Here is an 18,776-nt window from a genome sequence, read left to right as displayed (position 1 = left end):
CATTTGACAAATATTTATTCATATAGCACTTGGAGATTTACAAAAGTACTTTCCTCACAGAATCTCTGCGTCATTGGTAGAGCAAATATTATTATCCTTGTTTTCAGATAAGGAAACATGCCCAGAGGATAAGTAATTTGCTTGTGGTCACACAGCACTAAATGTGAGAACTTGGATTTGAAATTGTTTTCAGTTCAAATTTATCCTTTCATATTGCTTTATTACATCTAAGGATGTATTTGAAATTTTTTCCTATTCCTTTTTGATTTGTGTTGCTAGATTATCTGCTAAGTAGTATAATTAAAAGAATTCTTATTTATATCTGTCTGTTATATCTGATATAGGTAGTTTAGGATGAATTATGTGTCACAGACTATAGAAGTACATTTTCTTTTTACTTATCAGCTGAGGATGTTCATTATTGCTTTTGGTAGCACACATGTTATGAAGGAATTAGAATATTAAATTTGTTAATGGTCTGTCATTAATTTACATAACTTTGTAAAATGTAAATAGACTTACAATTCTTTACCTACTTTTAGCTCTTCTAAATGGATTTTAATTCTCACTATCTTTGTTACCTGGTAACTTAAAAGGAATTTAATTTAAAAGGATTTTTTTCCCTCAATTGACAGAATTTGAAATTTTGAAATGATAGACCAAAAGGAAATCTTGTATTTCTCTGAAGCTGTATTAATTTCACGATACCAGACTAGACAGGACTTCACAAATGGCCACATGGAATTATTCTGTAATTCTCTAATTGGACCTAAAATACGTAGGAGAGTATAGATAGTCCTGTGTTTTCTGTTTTCTATATATGTTCCAAGTCAGAGGTGTCAGAGTCCTTGGGAAGACTCCTCAAAAATTCCAGCCCAAACTAGATTAAAGTATAATTGGGAAATGTTTAACAAAATAAATAAAAATATAGTGCAACAAAGATCACATTGATTTGTGGTTTTCTAAGTCATTTTGCTGCAAGATCCCCTTCTCTTTGAGTTTCACACTACTGTTCTAAGTGATATTTCTAGATTCTTCTTTATCTGCTTTTAATATTCCATTGCTAAGCATAGTCTTGGAAATGTGGGAGGTGGGAGACTGGTCTCTGATATCATATCTGGCAAGCCTGGCCATTCTGGCAGACTTTCTTCCAGTCTACAGGAGCTCTACCGTTCTCATTGGGTGTATTCTATTGTGAAGTCTAGAGGCTAGGAACCTTTAGATACTTGAAATCCAGGAGTCCAAGATTAGAGGTCAAAAAGATGTGTGACCATAGCCATCATCTCTAGGCCTAATCTATTCTAGTTTCTAATTCTTGTGACTGCAAATACTTGAGACTTCAGGAACATGCTGGATCAGGCCCGGAGGGTTGGAGAATGAGGGTGGCAAATAGCCTAAGGAGATTGATAAATTATTATTATTATGATGTGAACTTTTAATCTTTTCAGTTAAATTGTTAGAACTGCAACACTAATTAATTTCCTTTATGAGTTAGAATTTCATAATAAAGTTCATTCTCAATATTAAATTGGAAAGAAACTTAGATGTCTTGTTTTTGTGAATAAAAGATGCTTTGCAATTGTTAAAACAAATTCTTTCAAAGCAGTAAAATACGTATTGATATTGATCCTATTCTAGATAAAGCGCATCATATCGATTTATTATTCAGAATCTAAATAAAACCCTAAGTATATATTTTAAGCTTTCATTGTTGTTTTGATTTATTCAGAAAAATCTTGGTGTATGTTTGTGTATTCTCTAGTTGTTCTTCATGTGGTGTCTTTTTAAAATTTATGTTTAAATACAGAAAGAGCCTTAGTTCTGTGGAAAAGAGCAGACAGAAATACAGACCAGCCTCTCTCACAGTGGAGTTCATTCCTTTCTTTTATCGTAAGTAACGCTTTCTGTTTATTAGTGTCATAGTTTTCTGCTGGGGCATGTTCTGCTATAGTTGTTAAATTTGGAAGATGAAGGTTGTGTGACACAGCAAACAAACATTTTGTAAGTGAGTGCTGTGTGTAATGCTTCCATGGTAGAATACTTAATTCGTTCTTTGTATTCCATGTTGTCAGTTTCATAAACTATTCTTAAAGTATGTGTAATTTTCATACTAGGTAGAAAGTTAAATAAAACTCTGGTAGCCCAGTACATTTTAAAGTTTTATATTTTTTAATCGAAAAATTAACCTTAGAGATTTATGAGAACATGTATTTTGAGAGGGACTGTTGAAAACCATGATATATCTTGTGAAAAACAGTGTGGTATAGCAAAAGGATAAGGAGCCAGGTTATTTTCAGCTTTGCCATTTAGTAGATTTGTGTCTTTGAATGACTCATTTAACCTCTCAGCTCTAGATTCCTCATCTGTGAAGTAAGACGATTTGACTAGTTGATCTCTTAGGAGTCCTTCCAAATCTTAAATTCTCTTATTCTTTGTAGAGTTATATTTGTTTTATTCTTCAAACATTAAGTGATTATGTACTTTAGATTTCTTGATTTCTTTCTTGGTGCATATTCCCTTAAGTATAATAAGTACCAAAAGGTATGAACAGTTATGTAACTCTTAGTACATAATGATGTTGTATAGATCTGAGGAAATATTGAATCTATATACAGTGTCATCAGCAGTGAATGATTTTACCTTTTTCTACTTATCTTCTTTAATGCTGGGTTCCCAGCACATTGATTTTTCTTTTGCTCGTATAAGAGCTGTGTAATAGTAATGTGAAGTTATTTTAATTCCCATTTCTTTGAGAGATAGTATTTTATAAAGGATATAGTATTGACCTCAAAGCTAGTAAGGCCTAGTTGTGTTGAAGGACTCTTTAAGATGATGGAGTGAGAGAACTCTCTAGGAAAATATATCCAGGGCCAGGTGGATTTACAAGCCAATTCTATCAAACATTTAAAGAACAATTAATTCTAATACTATATAGACTATTTGGGAAAATAGGTGAAGAAGGAGTCCTGCCAAATTCTTTTTATGATACAGATATGGTGCTGATACCTAAACTAGAAAGAGTCAAAACAGAGAAAGAAAATTATAGACCAATTTCACTAATGAATATAGATGCAAAAATTTTATGTAAAATAGTAGTAAAAAGATTACAGCAACTTATCGCGAGTATAATACACTATGACCAGGTTGGATTTATACCAGGAACGCAGGGCTGTTTCAATATTGGGAAAACTATCAGCATCATTGATCATATCAACACCAAAACCATTTAGAAACCACATGATCATCTCAATAGATGCAGAAAAAGCTTTTGACAAAATACAACACCAAAAACACTAGAGGCCATAGGAATAAATGGAATCTTCCTTGAAATGATAAGTAGCATCTATCTAAAACCCCCAGCAAGCATTATATGTAATGGAGATAAGCTAGAAGCATTTCCAGTAAGATTAGGGGTGAAATAAGGATGTCCATTATCACCACAGTTTTTTCATAGAAACATTAGCTTTAGCAGTAAGAGAAGAAAAAAGAAATTGAAGGTATTAAAATAGGCAAAGAAGAAACAAAACTATCATTCTTTGCAGATGATATACTTAGAGAATCTTAGAGAATCAAGTAGAAAACTACTTGAAATAATAAAAAACTTTAGCAAAGTTGCAGGCCATAAAATAAACCCACATAAATCATCGGCATTTCTATATGTTATCCAGAAAGCCCAACAGCAAGAGATAGAAAGAGAAATTCCATTTGAAGTTACTGTAGACATCATAAAATATTTAGGAGTCTACCTGCCGAAATAAGCCCAGGAACTATATGAACACAATTACAGAACACTTGTCACACAAATAAAATCAGATGTAAATAATTGGAAAAACATCAGTTGCTCATGGGTAGGCCAAGCTAATATAATAAAAATGACAATTCTACCTAAGTTAATTTATTTATTCATTGCCATACTAATCAAACTACCAAAACATTATTTTATAGAACTAGAAAACATAATAAAAAGATTTTTCTGGAAGAACAAAAGGTCCATAATATCAAGGGAACTAATGAAAAGAAATGCTAGGGAAGGTGGTCTAGCCATACCAGGTCATAAATTGTATTATAAAGCATCAAAACTACTTGGTACTGGCTAAGAAATAGAGTGGTGGATCAGTGGAATAGGTTAGATACACAAGACACAGTAGTCAATGACTATAGTAATCTACTGTTTGATAAACCCAGAGACCCTAGCTTCTGGAATAAGAACTCACTATTTGACAAAAACTGCTGGGAAAGTTGGAAAAGAGTACGGCAGAAACTAGGCATAGACCCAAATCTCACACCATATACCAAAATAAAGTCAAAATGAGTACACGATTTAGCTTTAAAGGCTGATGCTGTAAGCAGATTGGGAGAGCAAGGAATAGTTTACCTATCAGATTTATGGAGAACAGAAGAATTCATGACCAAACAGAAGATAGAGAACATTATAAAATGCAAAGTTGATAATTTTGATTACATTAAATTAAAAGGTTTTTGCACAGACAAAGCCAATGCAACCAGGATTAGGAGGGAAGCAGAAAACTGGGAAAGAATTTTTACAACCAGTGTCTCTGGTAAGGGCCTCATTTCTAAACTATATAGAGAATTAAGTCAAATTTATAAGAATACAAGTCATTCCCCAGTTGCTAAATGGTCAAAGGATATGAACAGGCAGTTTTCAGATGAAGAAAAATTAAAGCCATCTGTAGTCAAATGAAAAAATGCTGTAAATCACTATTGATTAGAGAAATGCAAATCAAAACAACTCTGAGGTACCACATCACACCTATCAGATTGGCCAGCTTGACAAAACAGGAAAATGATAAATGTTGGAGAAGATGTGGGAAAATTGGAACACTAATGCATTGTTGGTGGAGTTGTGAACTGATCCAACCATTTTGGAGAGCAATTTATAGCCCAAAGGGCTGTAAAAATGTACATACCCTTTGATCCAGCAATAGCACTTCTAGGGCTGCATCCCAGAGAGATCGTACAAATGGGAAAAAGACCCACATGTACAAAAATATTTATAGCAGTTCTTTTTGTGGTGGCAAGGAATTGGGGAATGGCTGAACAAGTTGTGGTATGTGAATGTAATGGAATACTGTTGTAGTATAAGAAATGATGAGCAAGCAGACTTCAGAAAAACCTGGAAAGACTTGTATGGTCTGATGCTGAGTGAAGTGAGCAGTACCAGGAGAACGTTGTACACAGTAACAGCCATGTTATGTGATGACTAATATTGACAGACTTAACCCTTCTCAGCAATACAAGGGATCTAAGACATCTCCAAAGGCCTCATGATAGAAAATGCTATCCACATCCAAAGAAAGAACTATGGAGTTTGAATGTAGATTGAAGCATGCTATTTGCTATTTTTTTCTTCTGTTATGTTTTATTTCCTCTTTCTGGTGTTCCTCCTATTGGTTCTAATTGTTACTTACATCACTAATGTGAAAATATGTTTAATAGAAATGTATATGTATAGCCTATATCAGATAGGCTTTCTTGCTGTCTTGGGAGGGAGGTGGGGAGAGATGGGGAGAAAAATTTAAACCTGAAAAGCTTATGGAAATGAATGTTGATAAAGCAAAATAAATTAATTTTAAAAAATGTGAAAAAAAAAAGAAATGATGAGCAGGCAGACTTCAGGAAAACCTGGAAAGACTTGTATTTTCTGATGCTGAGTGAAGTGAGCAGAACGAGGAGAACGTTGTACACAGTAACAGTCACGTTGTGGAATGACCAGCTTTGATACACTTAGCTCTTCTAAGCAATACAAGGATCTAAGACATCTCCAAATGTCTCATCATGAAAAATGCTGTGCACATCCAGAGAAAGAACTATGGAGTTTGAATGCAGATCAAAGCATACTATTTGCTGTTTTTTTTCTTTTGTTTTGTTTCTTCTTTCTTGTGGTTCTTCCTCTTGGTTTTAATTCTTCTTTACAACATGACTAATGTGAAAATATGTTTAATAGGGAGCAGGTGGGTGGCGCAGTGGATAGAGCTTCAGCCTTGTAGTCAGGAAGACCTGAGTTCAAATCCAGCCTCAGACACTTGACACTTACTAGCTGTGTGACCCTGGGCAAGTCACTTAACTCCCATTGCCTCACCAAACAAACAAAGAAACAAAAAAATGTTTGGTAGGAATGTATATGTAGAACCTATATCAGATTGCAACGCAGTGGGGGAAGGTGGTGGAAAGAGAGGGGGAGAAAATTTAAAACTCAAAAGCATATGGAAGTGAATGTTGAAAGCTAAAAATAAATTAAGAAAAAAAAGAAAAAATGTAGAAAAGATGGTGGAGTAAGTAGAAGCAGAATAGCCTAACTTTCTCACTAGTCCAGGAAGGATCTTTTTTTAAAAAAGCGCTGTACTGAGAAATGATCAAGAAAGTCAAGGAGAAACTATAGTAAGTGCATTTTGCCAGCCCAGGTCTGCAAAAAATAGATAACCAGAAGCCTGCAAGTTCCTGTGGGAAGGGAGGTGGGAGCCTGGACCACGATCTAACTTAGTATAGCTGAAGCCCACAGCTGTGGCGTTCTAGTCATTAGCTGGGAGGGAAATGATCTGGGTATGCCTTGGATCACACCACACTATCCCGCTGCTCTAGAGGTTCTTGCACACAGCCCTTATTACCTGTACTCTAGATAAAGATCAGTTTCAAAGGGGGTCCTGCTGTTCCCTCCAGAAATGCACAGAACCTACCCTCAAAACGAGTAAACATCAAAGTAAAGAGAAAACAATGAAGAGAAAACATCAAAGGTCAATTTTGTGGAGTCCGAGACTCAGCACAAAAACCAGGAAATAATACCATGTCATCCACAAACATAGTGCCAGCCAAAGAAGCTCCTAGAAAAGCTACAGACACTTGGCACTGAAATTCCCAGAGGAAATAAAGCAAGGATTAAAAAATGGTATAAATGAAATGAGAGCTCTAGAGGAAAGAATAAGAACAAACAACTTAGTACAAGAGAGATGAAACCTTACTCAAGTAACACACTCCATGAAAATTAAATCAGTGACTCCATGAAACAACATGAAAAACTGTAATAAATTCAAAGTTTGAAAAAATATCAAAAAACAAAAGATAAAACAACAGACCTGCAAAAAAGGTTACAGCCAGGTAATCTAAGAATTATTGAGTTACCTGGAGACCTCACTCATAAAACCTTTTAATGAAAACTACCGAGACCTAATAGAGTGAGACGGCAAAGTGAAAATAGAAGGAATGCATGCATTCCTTGGAAAATCGAAAGACTCCAAGGAAAATAGAAGTAATTTGATGAAGAGACCAAAGCTGGGTAGATACGTTGAAATGTAAAGGTAGGCACATCTGAGCAATGGGAAGAGACTGATCAAGAAGTGTTTCCATTTTAAGAACCTAATGCCCTCTTGGAAGCCTTCTAGGGTCATAGAGGGAGTAAATTAGAAATAACAATTTTGTTTGTTGTGATGGTCTTGTGGAAGAAATAAAAAGGGAAGAAAAAAAGGAACATTAGGGAAGAAAGAGGAGGCAGGGTAGTGGTATTTACATATTACTTACATGTAATTACACTTACATGTAATTGGAATGTGTGAGGTGAAGACTATACAACTGTGGAGGTAGGGGAGGAGGGAGTGGGCTACATGTATAAACCTCATTTTCGTCTGAATCAGACAAAGGAGGGTCAAATACACACACAAAAAACATTTGGTTTAGAAATACATTAAACTTAACAGAGAATCTGGTGGAGACAGGAAGAAGGGAGGGAGGGGATTGTATTCTTTTTCTCTCTCTCCCTACCCACCACCCCTATCCTCAGCCTCTGAGGCCAGTCAGAAATGAATTCCCCAGCTCAGATGAGCATTGAGATCCTGTATCCATTCCCTTGCTAGTCAGGAAATAATGATTCAGATAGCGACCCAAAACATAGATAGTAAATTATAAGAACAATTGCAAAGTAATATGTAAACAAGTCTGTTATAACAATATAATACACATTTTATATTTGAGCACAGAGTGTAAAAGAATGAAATAAAAACCACTTTTTTATTTTAGCAGGTAAGATTTGCTCAGAGCTTTTATTAAGCAAGTTGGACGACTGGGGTAAATTATTTTCTTGTTAAAAGATGCTATTACATTAATATTTAAGAACTTCAATGGATCCCTTTTTGATTTGAGTCTTCTCTATACTGGTGTAGAGTGCAGCCCATCTGTACCTTCTTATTCTTTGCAACTCTTTTTCATGACTTGCCACAAATCTTCTGTAAGGGTTCATTCTAATATTCTAGTTACCTACTACTTAATTTCTTGGCGTTATGTTTGTAGCAGTGGTATTGCAAACTGTCCAACTGTTACATAAAATGATTCTGTTATTTTCCATTTTTCAAACCAAAGCCATTTCCAGCTTTTTGCCATTTTATATAATGCATCTCTTGGTGTTTGTATAGATAGGCCCTTTTAAAACTTTATTTATATAGGCTATGGTCTTAGCAATGGAGTTACCACATTAAAGGTGATGAGTTTAGCTAGCTGTTCATTTTCACAGTGTCACAAAATTTGAGTGTTTGAAGGGACCTTGGTGTCCCTTTATACCAATCCATACACAGAAGGAATATTCACTATAATAATCCTTTAACATTCTCATTCTTGCACCCAGTATTAGCTATCACTACTAGTTTTGTGTCATTTTCAAATTTGATGAACATATCATTGATGCTTTTATCCAAGTCTTTGATAAAAATTTAAATTGCACAGAATTCAGTACAAATCCCTGGCATACTCCATTGGAGACTTCTTATATGTTGACATTGAACTGTTAACAACTACTCTTCAAGTCTGGCAGCCTAACCAGTTTTGAATCTGTCTGATTGTATTATCATGTCTTCCACATTTCTCCATCTTCTCTAAAAGAATAGTATGAGAGATACTTTATCAATAGCTTTGCTAAAATCTAGGTAAACTATATCACAGCATTCCCCTCATTTACTAGGTTTTTAATTCTTTCAAAAAAGGAAATGAGATTAATCTGGCATTACTTATATTTGCAGGCTCTTTGTAATCACCACTTCTTTTTCTAAATGTGGTCAAACATCTGTTGCTAGATTACTCTTTGATATTTGTTCTGTGACCTGTCACTTCTTTAGTTTTGAATTATATGGTCCCTGATTAATTTTTATTCCTTTCTTCAAAGGCTGTTTATCAGATATAATTTTTTATTACATTGAGGTTAGTAAAAGATGAATTTATATTCCTACTTTTGGAATTTGTGAGGTTTTTAATACCTTAATGATGGTTAGTTATTGCAAAGGTGCCATGCCTCACTGAGAAATGTATAAATTTTTTGTAACCACCAGAGATTTATTATTTCCAATTTTGTGAAAGTTATTTTCAGGTCCTTAACTTCTTTATTGTTTATCTGTTAGATTTGTCTACATTTGAAAGGGGTACATTGAGTTTCCCCTACCATGATATGGTTTTACTGTTTTCTCTGGGATTCATTTAACTTCTAAATTTTTAGGTGCTGTGGTGTTCAGTGCATATATATATCATTAATTTTGCTTCATTATCTGTGGTAGCTTTAAGTACAACATAGTTTTCCTGCTTATCTTTTTTTTTTATCATAACTGTTTTTGTTAACCTTATCTGAATTCATGATTGTTACCCTCCTTTTTTGAGTTTGAAAAAGTAAGACTTTTTTGAAGTATAACACATTTTACTCCAATCTAAAATTTTTAATTCTGTGTGTATTTTTTTATTTTAAATATGTTTCTTGTAAAAACTAAAACAAAGGGGGCAACTAGGTGGCGTAGTGGATAAAGCTCCGGCCTTGGAGTCAGGAGGACCCGAGTTTAAATCTCGTCCCAGACACTTGATGCTTACTAGCTGTGTGACTCTGGGCAAGTCATGTAACCCCAATTGCCTCACCAAAAAAAAAAAAAAGGAAAAAAACCCCTAAAATACGTTGTTGGATTCTCCTTCCTTCCTTCCTTTCTTTCTTCTTTTCTTTCTTCCTTCCTTCCCCTAGAGTCACACGGATAGTAAATATCTGAGGCCAGATTTGAACTCAGGTCCTCCTGACACCAGGGCTGGTGGATTTTGCTTTCTAAACCATTCTGCTCTCTTTTTCCATTTTATGGATGAGTTCATCTCATTCATATTCGTGGTTATGATTGTTAGTTTTACATCTTCCTCACTCCTTTTCTCTTGTACTTTTTTCTCTTCTTGTGCCCTTTTTACAAAGAAGAATGTGGGGGAAAAGTGGGAGTTTACTTAAGACTAGTCATCTGTAATTGATTTGTTTCCATTCCATTTCACTTCTCTTCCCTTTATCCAGTCACCATTCGCATATTTTTACTCTTCTTTTTTCTCCTTTTAATACCCCACCCCTTATGACACTATAGACTATTTAGCTGCACTCCTGTTTTTAAATCATCCTCTGCTTTTCCTGCCTTTTCCTATTTGCCTGTGGAGTTTAATGTATTTCTATACCACAATCTTTGTGTGTTTAAGTGTATGTGTGTGTGTTTTCAACCTTCCTTTGTCCAGTTCAAATGAAAGTAAGGTTCATACTGTCTTTCATCTGATATTATGTGAGATTGTAAATACCCTTAACTTCCTAGAGGCCTTCTCCTACAACTAACAGACAGAATAAAATCACTTCCATGTACATTTTTCTGTCTTAACTCCATGACCCTTTGCCACGGCCATGGTGTGATGCCGGCAGGGTGTGAAGAGAGAAAGAATCACGGGCCAGGTGGAAGATGTGAAGAACAAACTTCGTTTATTGATCTGAGGGCTCAGACTTATATAGTACTGGATCAAGCAATAGTAACATTATTTTCCATGAAAAGTACAAATTTAATTAGGTGATTTCCTTACTTCCTTGTACCTTGTCTGTTACTTTCTTTCCTGCGTCCTGTCCTGTACCCTATCCATTTCCTCCCTTCCTGCATCCTGTTCTCAAGAGACGGAACAGAGGGGGTGGTGAGCAGACATCCTGAGTTTCACAGCTGTTGGGCTTAGTACAATCTACAGGTAAGACCCGGGCTGGCCTAAGCCCTCCAACTCCCCAGACCGGCCCTCTACAACCCTTGAACTTTGAACCTTAACTCTTATGATTTAGAACCCTAGTGGCTTCTTAGGGGACTCTTGTTTTTTCTTTCCCTGTTAGAATGTAAATAATTCATCATCATGTATTCCCATCCAAATTATTCAATTTTTTTCTCTTGACTTTAGTGTTTGTTTTTCAAAATTTTTGGTCATAAACCTTTGCCTTTTGCCTTTAGGAATATTGTTTTCCAGGTTCTTCTTTTCTTTATAGATAAATCTTGTATGATCTTCATTGTGGTTCCTTGGTACTTGAACTCTTTCTTTTTGGCTTTTTACATTTTTCTTCCCTTCTTACTTCCTTCCTTTCTTCCTTTTCTTTTAAATTCTCCATTTTGGCTGTGACATTCCTGGGAGTTTTCCAGAAAATTTGGGGCAAATTCCCCAAATTATTGCTTTGCCTCTTGGTTCAAATAGGTTTGGATACTTTTTATTTATGATTTCTTGAAATATGATATTCATGGGTTTCTTGGTCATGATTTTCAAGTAGTCTAAGGAGTCTCAGTTTATCTCTCCTTGACCTTTTTTTCAAGTGTTTTATTTTTTCATAGTATATATCCTTTACTCTGTTTTTTTTTCAGTCTTTAGATTGTCTTTTAATATTTTTGCTGTTTCATGGAATATTGTTTTCTATTTTATTCATTCTAATTTTCAGACCATTCAATTTTTGTATAAGGTTTTCTACTCTTTGTTCTAAAATATTAATTCTCCTTGTCTTCCTTTCCTCCCTAGCCTTCTTTTTGCCTTATCCTTACATTTTGTATACCTTGTTTCATTTCTTCCAGGTACTTTTGCCCTTGTAGATGAGGGTCTATTTTGGAGTTTGCTCTTATCTTTTTGGGTTTATAACTTGGGCTTCTCTCAGTCCAAGGAATTTTCTTCATTGTGTTTGGAGTTTTCTTTTGTTCATTCTCTTTTTGCCTCATTTACTGAATTTGGACTTTGTACTTGGCTCAGATTCTGCTCTCTTGCCTGCTCTTGGATGGTGTGGGCAGGCCCTGCTTGGTCTTGGATGTGGTGACTAAGACCAGGCCCTGCCTTCTTCATGAATTTTTGGGGTTTGACTCAGATTCCTGGTGGCTTAACTTGAGTTTTGTTGTTGGTACCTTCTTCTTCTTTTCTTTTCACAGTTTAAACCATAGAATTGGCTCTATGCATTGCTGTGAGACTGATTGGTCTCAGGTACTGCTCTGGCCCTTTTTCTTGGTGTGGTTTGGGCGTGGGCTCCCTGGATGCTGGGTATATTCTTGGCCGTGTCCTGGGTGGGACTGTAGCATGCCGGACTCTTGCTGTACCTCCAGCAGGGCTGTTTGTGTGCTTCATGCTTTGTCACTTGGGCAATAGTTGGGCCCTGTTTTCTGATCTAGGCCTGCTCTTGTCCTCCCCCCTAGTCCGGTCTCTGCTCAGAAATTCTGCAGAATTATTCCATTCTATTCATATTGTTTTGGTCTCAATGGGGAACCTTTGGCTATTTCTCTTTTATTTTCTTAACCATTGTTCCTTCTGGTGCATTTTAAAAGCTAATGGGGCTCTTGAAGGGGAGAGGAAGGAGGCTTTTCCCATGTTCTGGATTCTTCTCTAAATGTTTGTACCACTATACAGTCAGGCAGTTTATTTGAATGTGTATTTATCTGCAGCCCTACCAATATTTACTGTTATAAATTTTTTTGGCTATTTTTTTTTTGCCATTTTAGCAAGTGTAGGGGGTGTTATCATAACAGTACATTTCTTTGATTATTCAGGAATTTGAGCACTGTGGTTTAAAAACATTTTGTATTTCCTTCTTTGGGAATTTTCTCTTCATGTTCTTTTATTATTATGCCATTTGGGAGTATTTATTCATATAAATATTTGTATACTAAGTGCCAAATATAGTGACTGGCATATAGTTAGATATTTGATAAATGCTTCAGGGTTGATTGGTATGAATTCCTTTACAGTTCTGATTGTATCTCCTCCATTTGCTTTCTCCTGAGAGTTGCTTAGCCCTGTGTCATTCCAGCCAACTGAAACAGACTGACATTTTCACCCCAGTCCCAACTGAATTTGCCCTGGGTAGCAGAATTCTCTGTTATGGCTATTTTAGTTTTTATAATCTGTATAAATACAGCTTAGCGAAAGCTTATTTCCTCAGAACAGTGAATTATACCAAATTTCATTTTTGTTCTTCACTTACAAATTTTTTTCTTAAATGTTGGTGGTATAGAAATACCTTTATTTAACCATTGTTGTGTACTTCTTAAAGTTGTTTTTAAATTTCAGACACCTTTCTGGTGTTTTTTTGTTTTGTTTTTTGCTGTAGCAGTGATTTGAGATTATTCTTATAGCAACAATTGTCAGTTTAATGTTTGTTCGCTCTGAAAACTTCAGAGACTAGTTACACTTAACTTACATTAGATATCATAAAGGAAAGAGACTATAATGATCTTTTGATTGATTTTAGAGTCTCAAGAATGTGCATGTTTGATTTCTGTATTGGAAGCTACCTGAAGACTTGATTAAAATTCATAATTTATGATTAATTACATATGAGTGTCATTTTAATCAATATTGATAAGATAACAATAAAAATGCCATACTGATACTGTTAGGAAGCAAGATATAGTGAAGTAGGATCCAGTAAAAGTTCATTTCAACCTTGTCTTACTCTTTTAAATACTGAGATATAATTAACAGAAGAACACTGTTAAATATAAACTGATTTCTCTATTTTATGTGTAGAGTGTTTCCAGGAAAGTGAACATCTCAAGGAAAGCCTTAAATGTTGCCTGTTACATCTCTTTGGAGCCATTGTAACTGGTGGACAGGTGAGGAAAATATTAAAAAAGCAAAAGCTTATGTTACATGTTTAAAGGCTGTCAAAGTATCTGCATGAAGTAGGTGCTTAATAAATGTTTTTTTTTAATTGAACATAGAGTTTTATCCCCTATGTCAAAATTGACAACTGATCCTGCTTTATCATCTGGCCAGAAGTATAGTGGTACTGGAAAGGAATACTTGTAATTTTTGAGCACTTGGTTCACAGTGTTAATTACTTCCTATTCATGTGATTTAAGTGATAATGATATTGCTTACGTTTCTGTAAGACTAGTCTGTGAGGAAGTTGGTAGCTTTGGGTATGAAGTGCTTTGGCAAAGGCTGGAGGGGCAAGTAGGTACTAGGAGATAGTTGAGTCACAATTGTTAATGCACAAATAGCAAGGTTAGGAGTAGTGGGTCAGAGCCATTTGGGTGGGAAAAGTTGCTGAATATATTGTGAGTCAGGGAGATAGCTTAATTTAATGTTTAGGTAAGTGAACAGAAACTAGGAAACTATAGGAACCAGATAGAAACAAATAGAAAGGAGGAAATAGCATTAGAACCAAGAGATATTGACAAATTAGGCAACTTTCTACCTTAGCCTCAGAAAATATTATAGCCTTCCTTTTCAAACAAAAGCCATTCACAAAATTAGGCTCACTTGAATGTTAGTAGGAGGAAACAAATGAGAACCCTTGGCTCCTGTGAGGAATTGTCTTTTGAGGAGACTTAAAACCCTAGTATTCAGTGGACAAATACAAATTATTCCTGAGCTTAAATGGTCCATAGTAGGGCTCGTAAAAATGAAAAAAGATAATACTTCAATTACAAAGGTCAAAATAATTTTATATTAAGATTTGATCATTATCTTGTGGGTTTCAGAGGAATGCTCTACAAGCAGTTTCACCAGCTACTATGGAAGTTCTTCTTCGAGTTTTGGCTGATTGTGATTCCTGGGATGATAGGGATCCTCAGGAAGTGAGTAGGAAGGCAGAATTAACTCTTAAGTGCCTGACAGAAGTGGTACACATCCTACTGGTTAGCAGCTCAGACCAGCGGCAGGTGGACACTAGCACCATTTTGGAGAACTACTTCAAGTTGCTGAACTCAGACCACTCTGCATTACCTCCTCATAGAAGGTCCAGACAATGGGAGAGCCGGTTCATCGAGCTACAGATCCAGATGTTAAGTGAGTGTTACTCTTTTTATTTTGTTATATCTTTCACAGCATACTTCTGCTTTCCTTCTAAATACAAGGTCATTATAATTAATATAAGCAACTTGGGCGTATTAGGAATTTGAATTGAATAAGCAAGAGTAAAATTAATTCATTTTGTGGTTTCTTTACGTGGAGAAATATGTATTAAAATAGAAATTTTTCCCTGAATTCGGGCAGTACCATAAAAACCCAACTCTCTTCATGTAGTAAAAACTAGTCTTTTCATACATAAATAAACTATACATAGAAAAAAAATGGCATGGAAATAATTTTGATGTTATGAAAAAGGATATAAAATAATTTTATGGGTTGATTCCATAGATCCCTGACTCTTTGGAACTGGTGATTTATAAGGTACTTCTATACATTTTTTTTTAAAAGAGAGCTCATAGTCATAATTTTTTTTAGCATTTTATTTTGTTTATATGTAAAAACAATTTTTAACATTCATTTTTTTGGGGCAGCTAGGTGGTGCAGTGGATAGAGCACTGGCCCTGGATTCAGGAGGACCTGAGTTCAAATCTGGCCTCAGACACATAACATTTACTAGGTGTATGACCCTGGGCAAGTCACTTAACCCCATTGCCTAGCCAAAAAAAAAAATTGTAAAAAAACCAAACCAAAACAAAAAAACCCATTCATTTTTTAAAACTTTGAGTTCCCAGTTCTCTCCCTCCCTTTCCTCCCTCCTTCCACTGAGAAGGCAGGCAACTTGATACAGGTTATACATGTGTAGTCATGCAAAACAAATTCATAATAGTCATGTTGTGAGAGAAAATATAGACAAGAAAAAAACTCAAGAAAAATAAAATAAAAAGTATGCTATAGTCTATATTCAGACACCATCATTTATTTCTCTGGGGATAGATAGCATTTTTCATCATAAGCCCTTCAGAGTTGTCTTAGATTGTTGTATTGCTGAGAATAGCTAAGTCATTTATGGCTGATCATCTTATAGTATTGCTGTTACTTTGTACACACTACATTTCACTTTGCATTGGCTCACGTACGTCTTTCCAGGTTTTTCTGAGAGCATCCTGTTGATCATTTTTTACAGTATAATACTATTCCATCATAACCACATACCACAGTTTGTTCAGCCATTCTCTAATTGATGGGCATCCGCTCAATTTCTAATCCTTTGCCCCCAGAAGAGAGCTGCTATAAATATTTTTGTACATATTGGTCCTTTTCCTTTTTATTTTTTATCTCTTTTGGGTTATAGACCTAGTAGTAGTGTTACTAGGTTAAAGGGTATGTATGGTTTTCTAACCCTTTGGGCTTAGTTCCAAATTGCTCTATAGAATGGTTGAATCAGTTCATAACTCCACCAGTAATGCATTAAAATTTCATTTTTCCCACATCCCCTCCAACATTTGTCATTACCTTTTCTGTAAGATTAGCCAGCCTAATAGGTATGAGGTAGTATCGCCGAATTGTTTTAATTTACATTTCTCTACTCAATAGTGAATTAGAGAATTTTTTTTTAATATGGCTGATTACTTCATACAAACATACATGATATGGATAGTTACTTGATCTGAAAACTGATCATATCTTTTGATTATCAATTGGGGAATGGCTCTTTTTCCTATAAATTTGACTCATTTCTCTACATGTTTGAGAAATGAGGCCTTTATCAGAGAAACTTACTTCAAAATTTTTTTCACAGTTACTATTGCTAACTATATTTCCCTCCATTCTGTTCCCCCCTGTTCTCTCTCTCCTTTCATGCTGTCCTTCCTCAAAAGTATTTTGCTTCTGACTACTCCTTCCCCAAATCTGTCCTCTCTTCTGTGTTCCCCCCACCCCTTTCTCATCCCTTTCTCCTCTTACTTTCCTGTAGGGTAAGATAGATTTCTATATCCAATTGCATGTGTATGTTATTCCCTCTTTGAGCCTATTCTGATGAAAGTAAAGTTCACTCACTCTTCCTCACCTCCCCCATCTTCCCCTCCATTGTCAAAACTTTTTCTTGCCTCTTTTACGTGAGAGAATTTACCCCATTCTACCTCTCCCTTTCTCTTTCTCCCAGTATATTCCTCTCTCACACCTTTTATTTTTTAGATATCATCCCTTCATATTCAACTCACACCTTGGTTCTCTGTCTATACATACTCCTTCTAACTACTCTAATGATGAGAAAGGTCTTGTGAATTACAAGTATCATCTTCTCATGTAGGAATGTAAACAATTTAACCTTATCAGGTCCCTTATGATTTACCTTTTCTGTTTACATTTTTATATTTCTCTTGAGTCTTGTATTTGAAAGTTAAATTTTTTATTTAGCTCTGGTCTTTTTATCAAGAATGCTTGAAAGTCCTCTATCTCATTAAATGTTTGTTTTTCCCTCTGAAGGATTATACTCAGTTTTACTGGGTAGATGATTCTTGATTGTAATCCTAGCTCCTTTGCCCTCTGGAATATCATATTCCAAGCCCTCTGATCCTTTAATGTAGAAGCTGCTAAATCTTGTGTTATCCTGACTGTGGCTCACAGTTGTTTCTTTCTGACTGTTTGCAGTATTTTCTCCTTGACCTGGAAGCTTTGGAATTTGGCTACAGTATTCCTGGGAGTTTATATTTTGGGATCTCTTTTAGGAGGTGATCGGTGGATTCTTTCACTTTCTATTTTAGCCTCTCATTCTAAAATCTCAGGGCAGTTTTCCTTGATTATTATTATTATTATTATTGTTATTGTTATTATTATTATTTTTGCTTTTTGGTGAGGCAATTGGGGTTAAGTGACTTGCCCAGGGTCACAAGCTAGTAATTGTCAAGTTTCTGAGGCTGGATTTGAACTCAGGTCCTCCTGACTCCTCTGTGCCAACTAACTGCCCCTCCTAGATTATTTCTTGAAAGGTGATGTCTAGGCTGTTTTTTTAATCATTGCTTTCAGGTAGTCCAATAATTTTAAAATTATCTCTCCTAGATCTATTTTCCAGGTCAGTTGTTTTTCCAGTGAGATAGCAATTTATTATTTTTTTTCGAGGCAATTGGGGTTAAGTGATTTACCCAGTCACACAGCCAGTAAGTGTCAAGTGTCTGAGGCTGGATTTGAACTCAGGTCCTCCTGACTCCTGGGTCAGAGTTTTATTCACTGCGTCACTTAGCTGCCCCTCACACACAGAGTTCTTGCTTTATGTGAGTGGATTGTAGAGGTTTTGAAGACTTTTACATTCTACAAAGACCTCTACATATAATGATTTTCATGTAATGTGAATTTGCCCCTGGACTTGGGGAAGGGATCAGGAAGTGGGCCATGCCTGTGGAGGGAGGTAGTTGGCATATGGTTCAAGGATACATGGGAACCAGGGACAGAGAAGGAAGAGCAGGAGGAGGAACACATGGGGCAAGGTCAGCCACATGGAGGTCCTGGCTAGAACTGAGAGGAAAAACATGCTGGGGACAGCATACACATGGGTAGAGTGAGGCAAAAGTCTACTCTCTAGGTGTAGGATGTCTTAAGCCAAGCTCCTGATTTGGGGTATGACGGTGGCAGTGGTCTCTTCATATATGTATGTTCCTTTGCTTTTATTTGGAAGGGGGTTTTTTTTGTTTGTTTTTAGGTTTTGTTTGGTGGGAGTGGAGGGTGGGAGGCTACCAGCTGAGGGACAAGAGGAGAGAGAGTGCAATACTGTACAGTAATGTTAACATAGGTGTTTTTTGGAATGCGGATTT

At 35.8% G+C, this 18,776-nt stretch overlaps 1 protein-coding gene across 1 annotated transcript in view; it reads left to right on the top strand.

Moving 5' to 3' along the window:
• Positions 1-18,776, top strand: part of NBEAL1 (neurobeachin like 1) — a 194,099-nt gene that overhangs the window by 49,474 nt on the left and 125,849 nt on the right. The window contains 3 exon segments of the mRNA XM_078147544.1: positions 1,808-1,890; positions 13,801-13,886; positions 14,760-15,066. Coding sequence (XP_078003670.1) covers positions 1,808-1,890; positions 13,801-13,886; positions 14,760-15,066 — 476 coding nt within the window.

Source organism: Phascolarctos cinereus, unplaced genomic scaffold (assembly GCF_003287225.1).
Source record: "Phascolarctos cinereus isolate Bilbo 61053 unplaced genomic scaffold, phaCin_HiC Scaffold_7;HRSCAF=346, whole genome shotgun sequence".
NCBI classification, from domain to species: Eukaryota; Metazoa; Chordata; class Mammalia; order Diprotodontia; family Phascolarctidae; genus Phascolarctos; species Phascolarctos cinereus.
The sequence above is the reverse complement of the archived record's forward strand: the minus strand, read 5'-3'. Positions and strand labels throughout refer to the sequence as shown.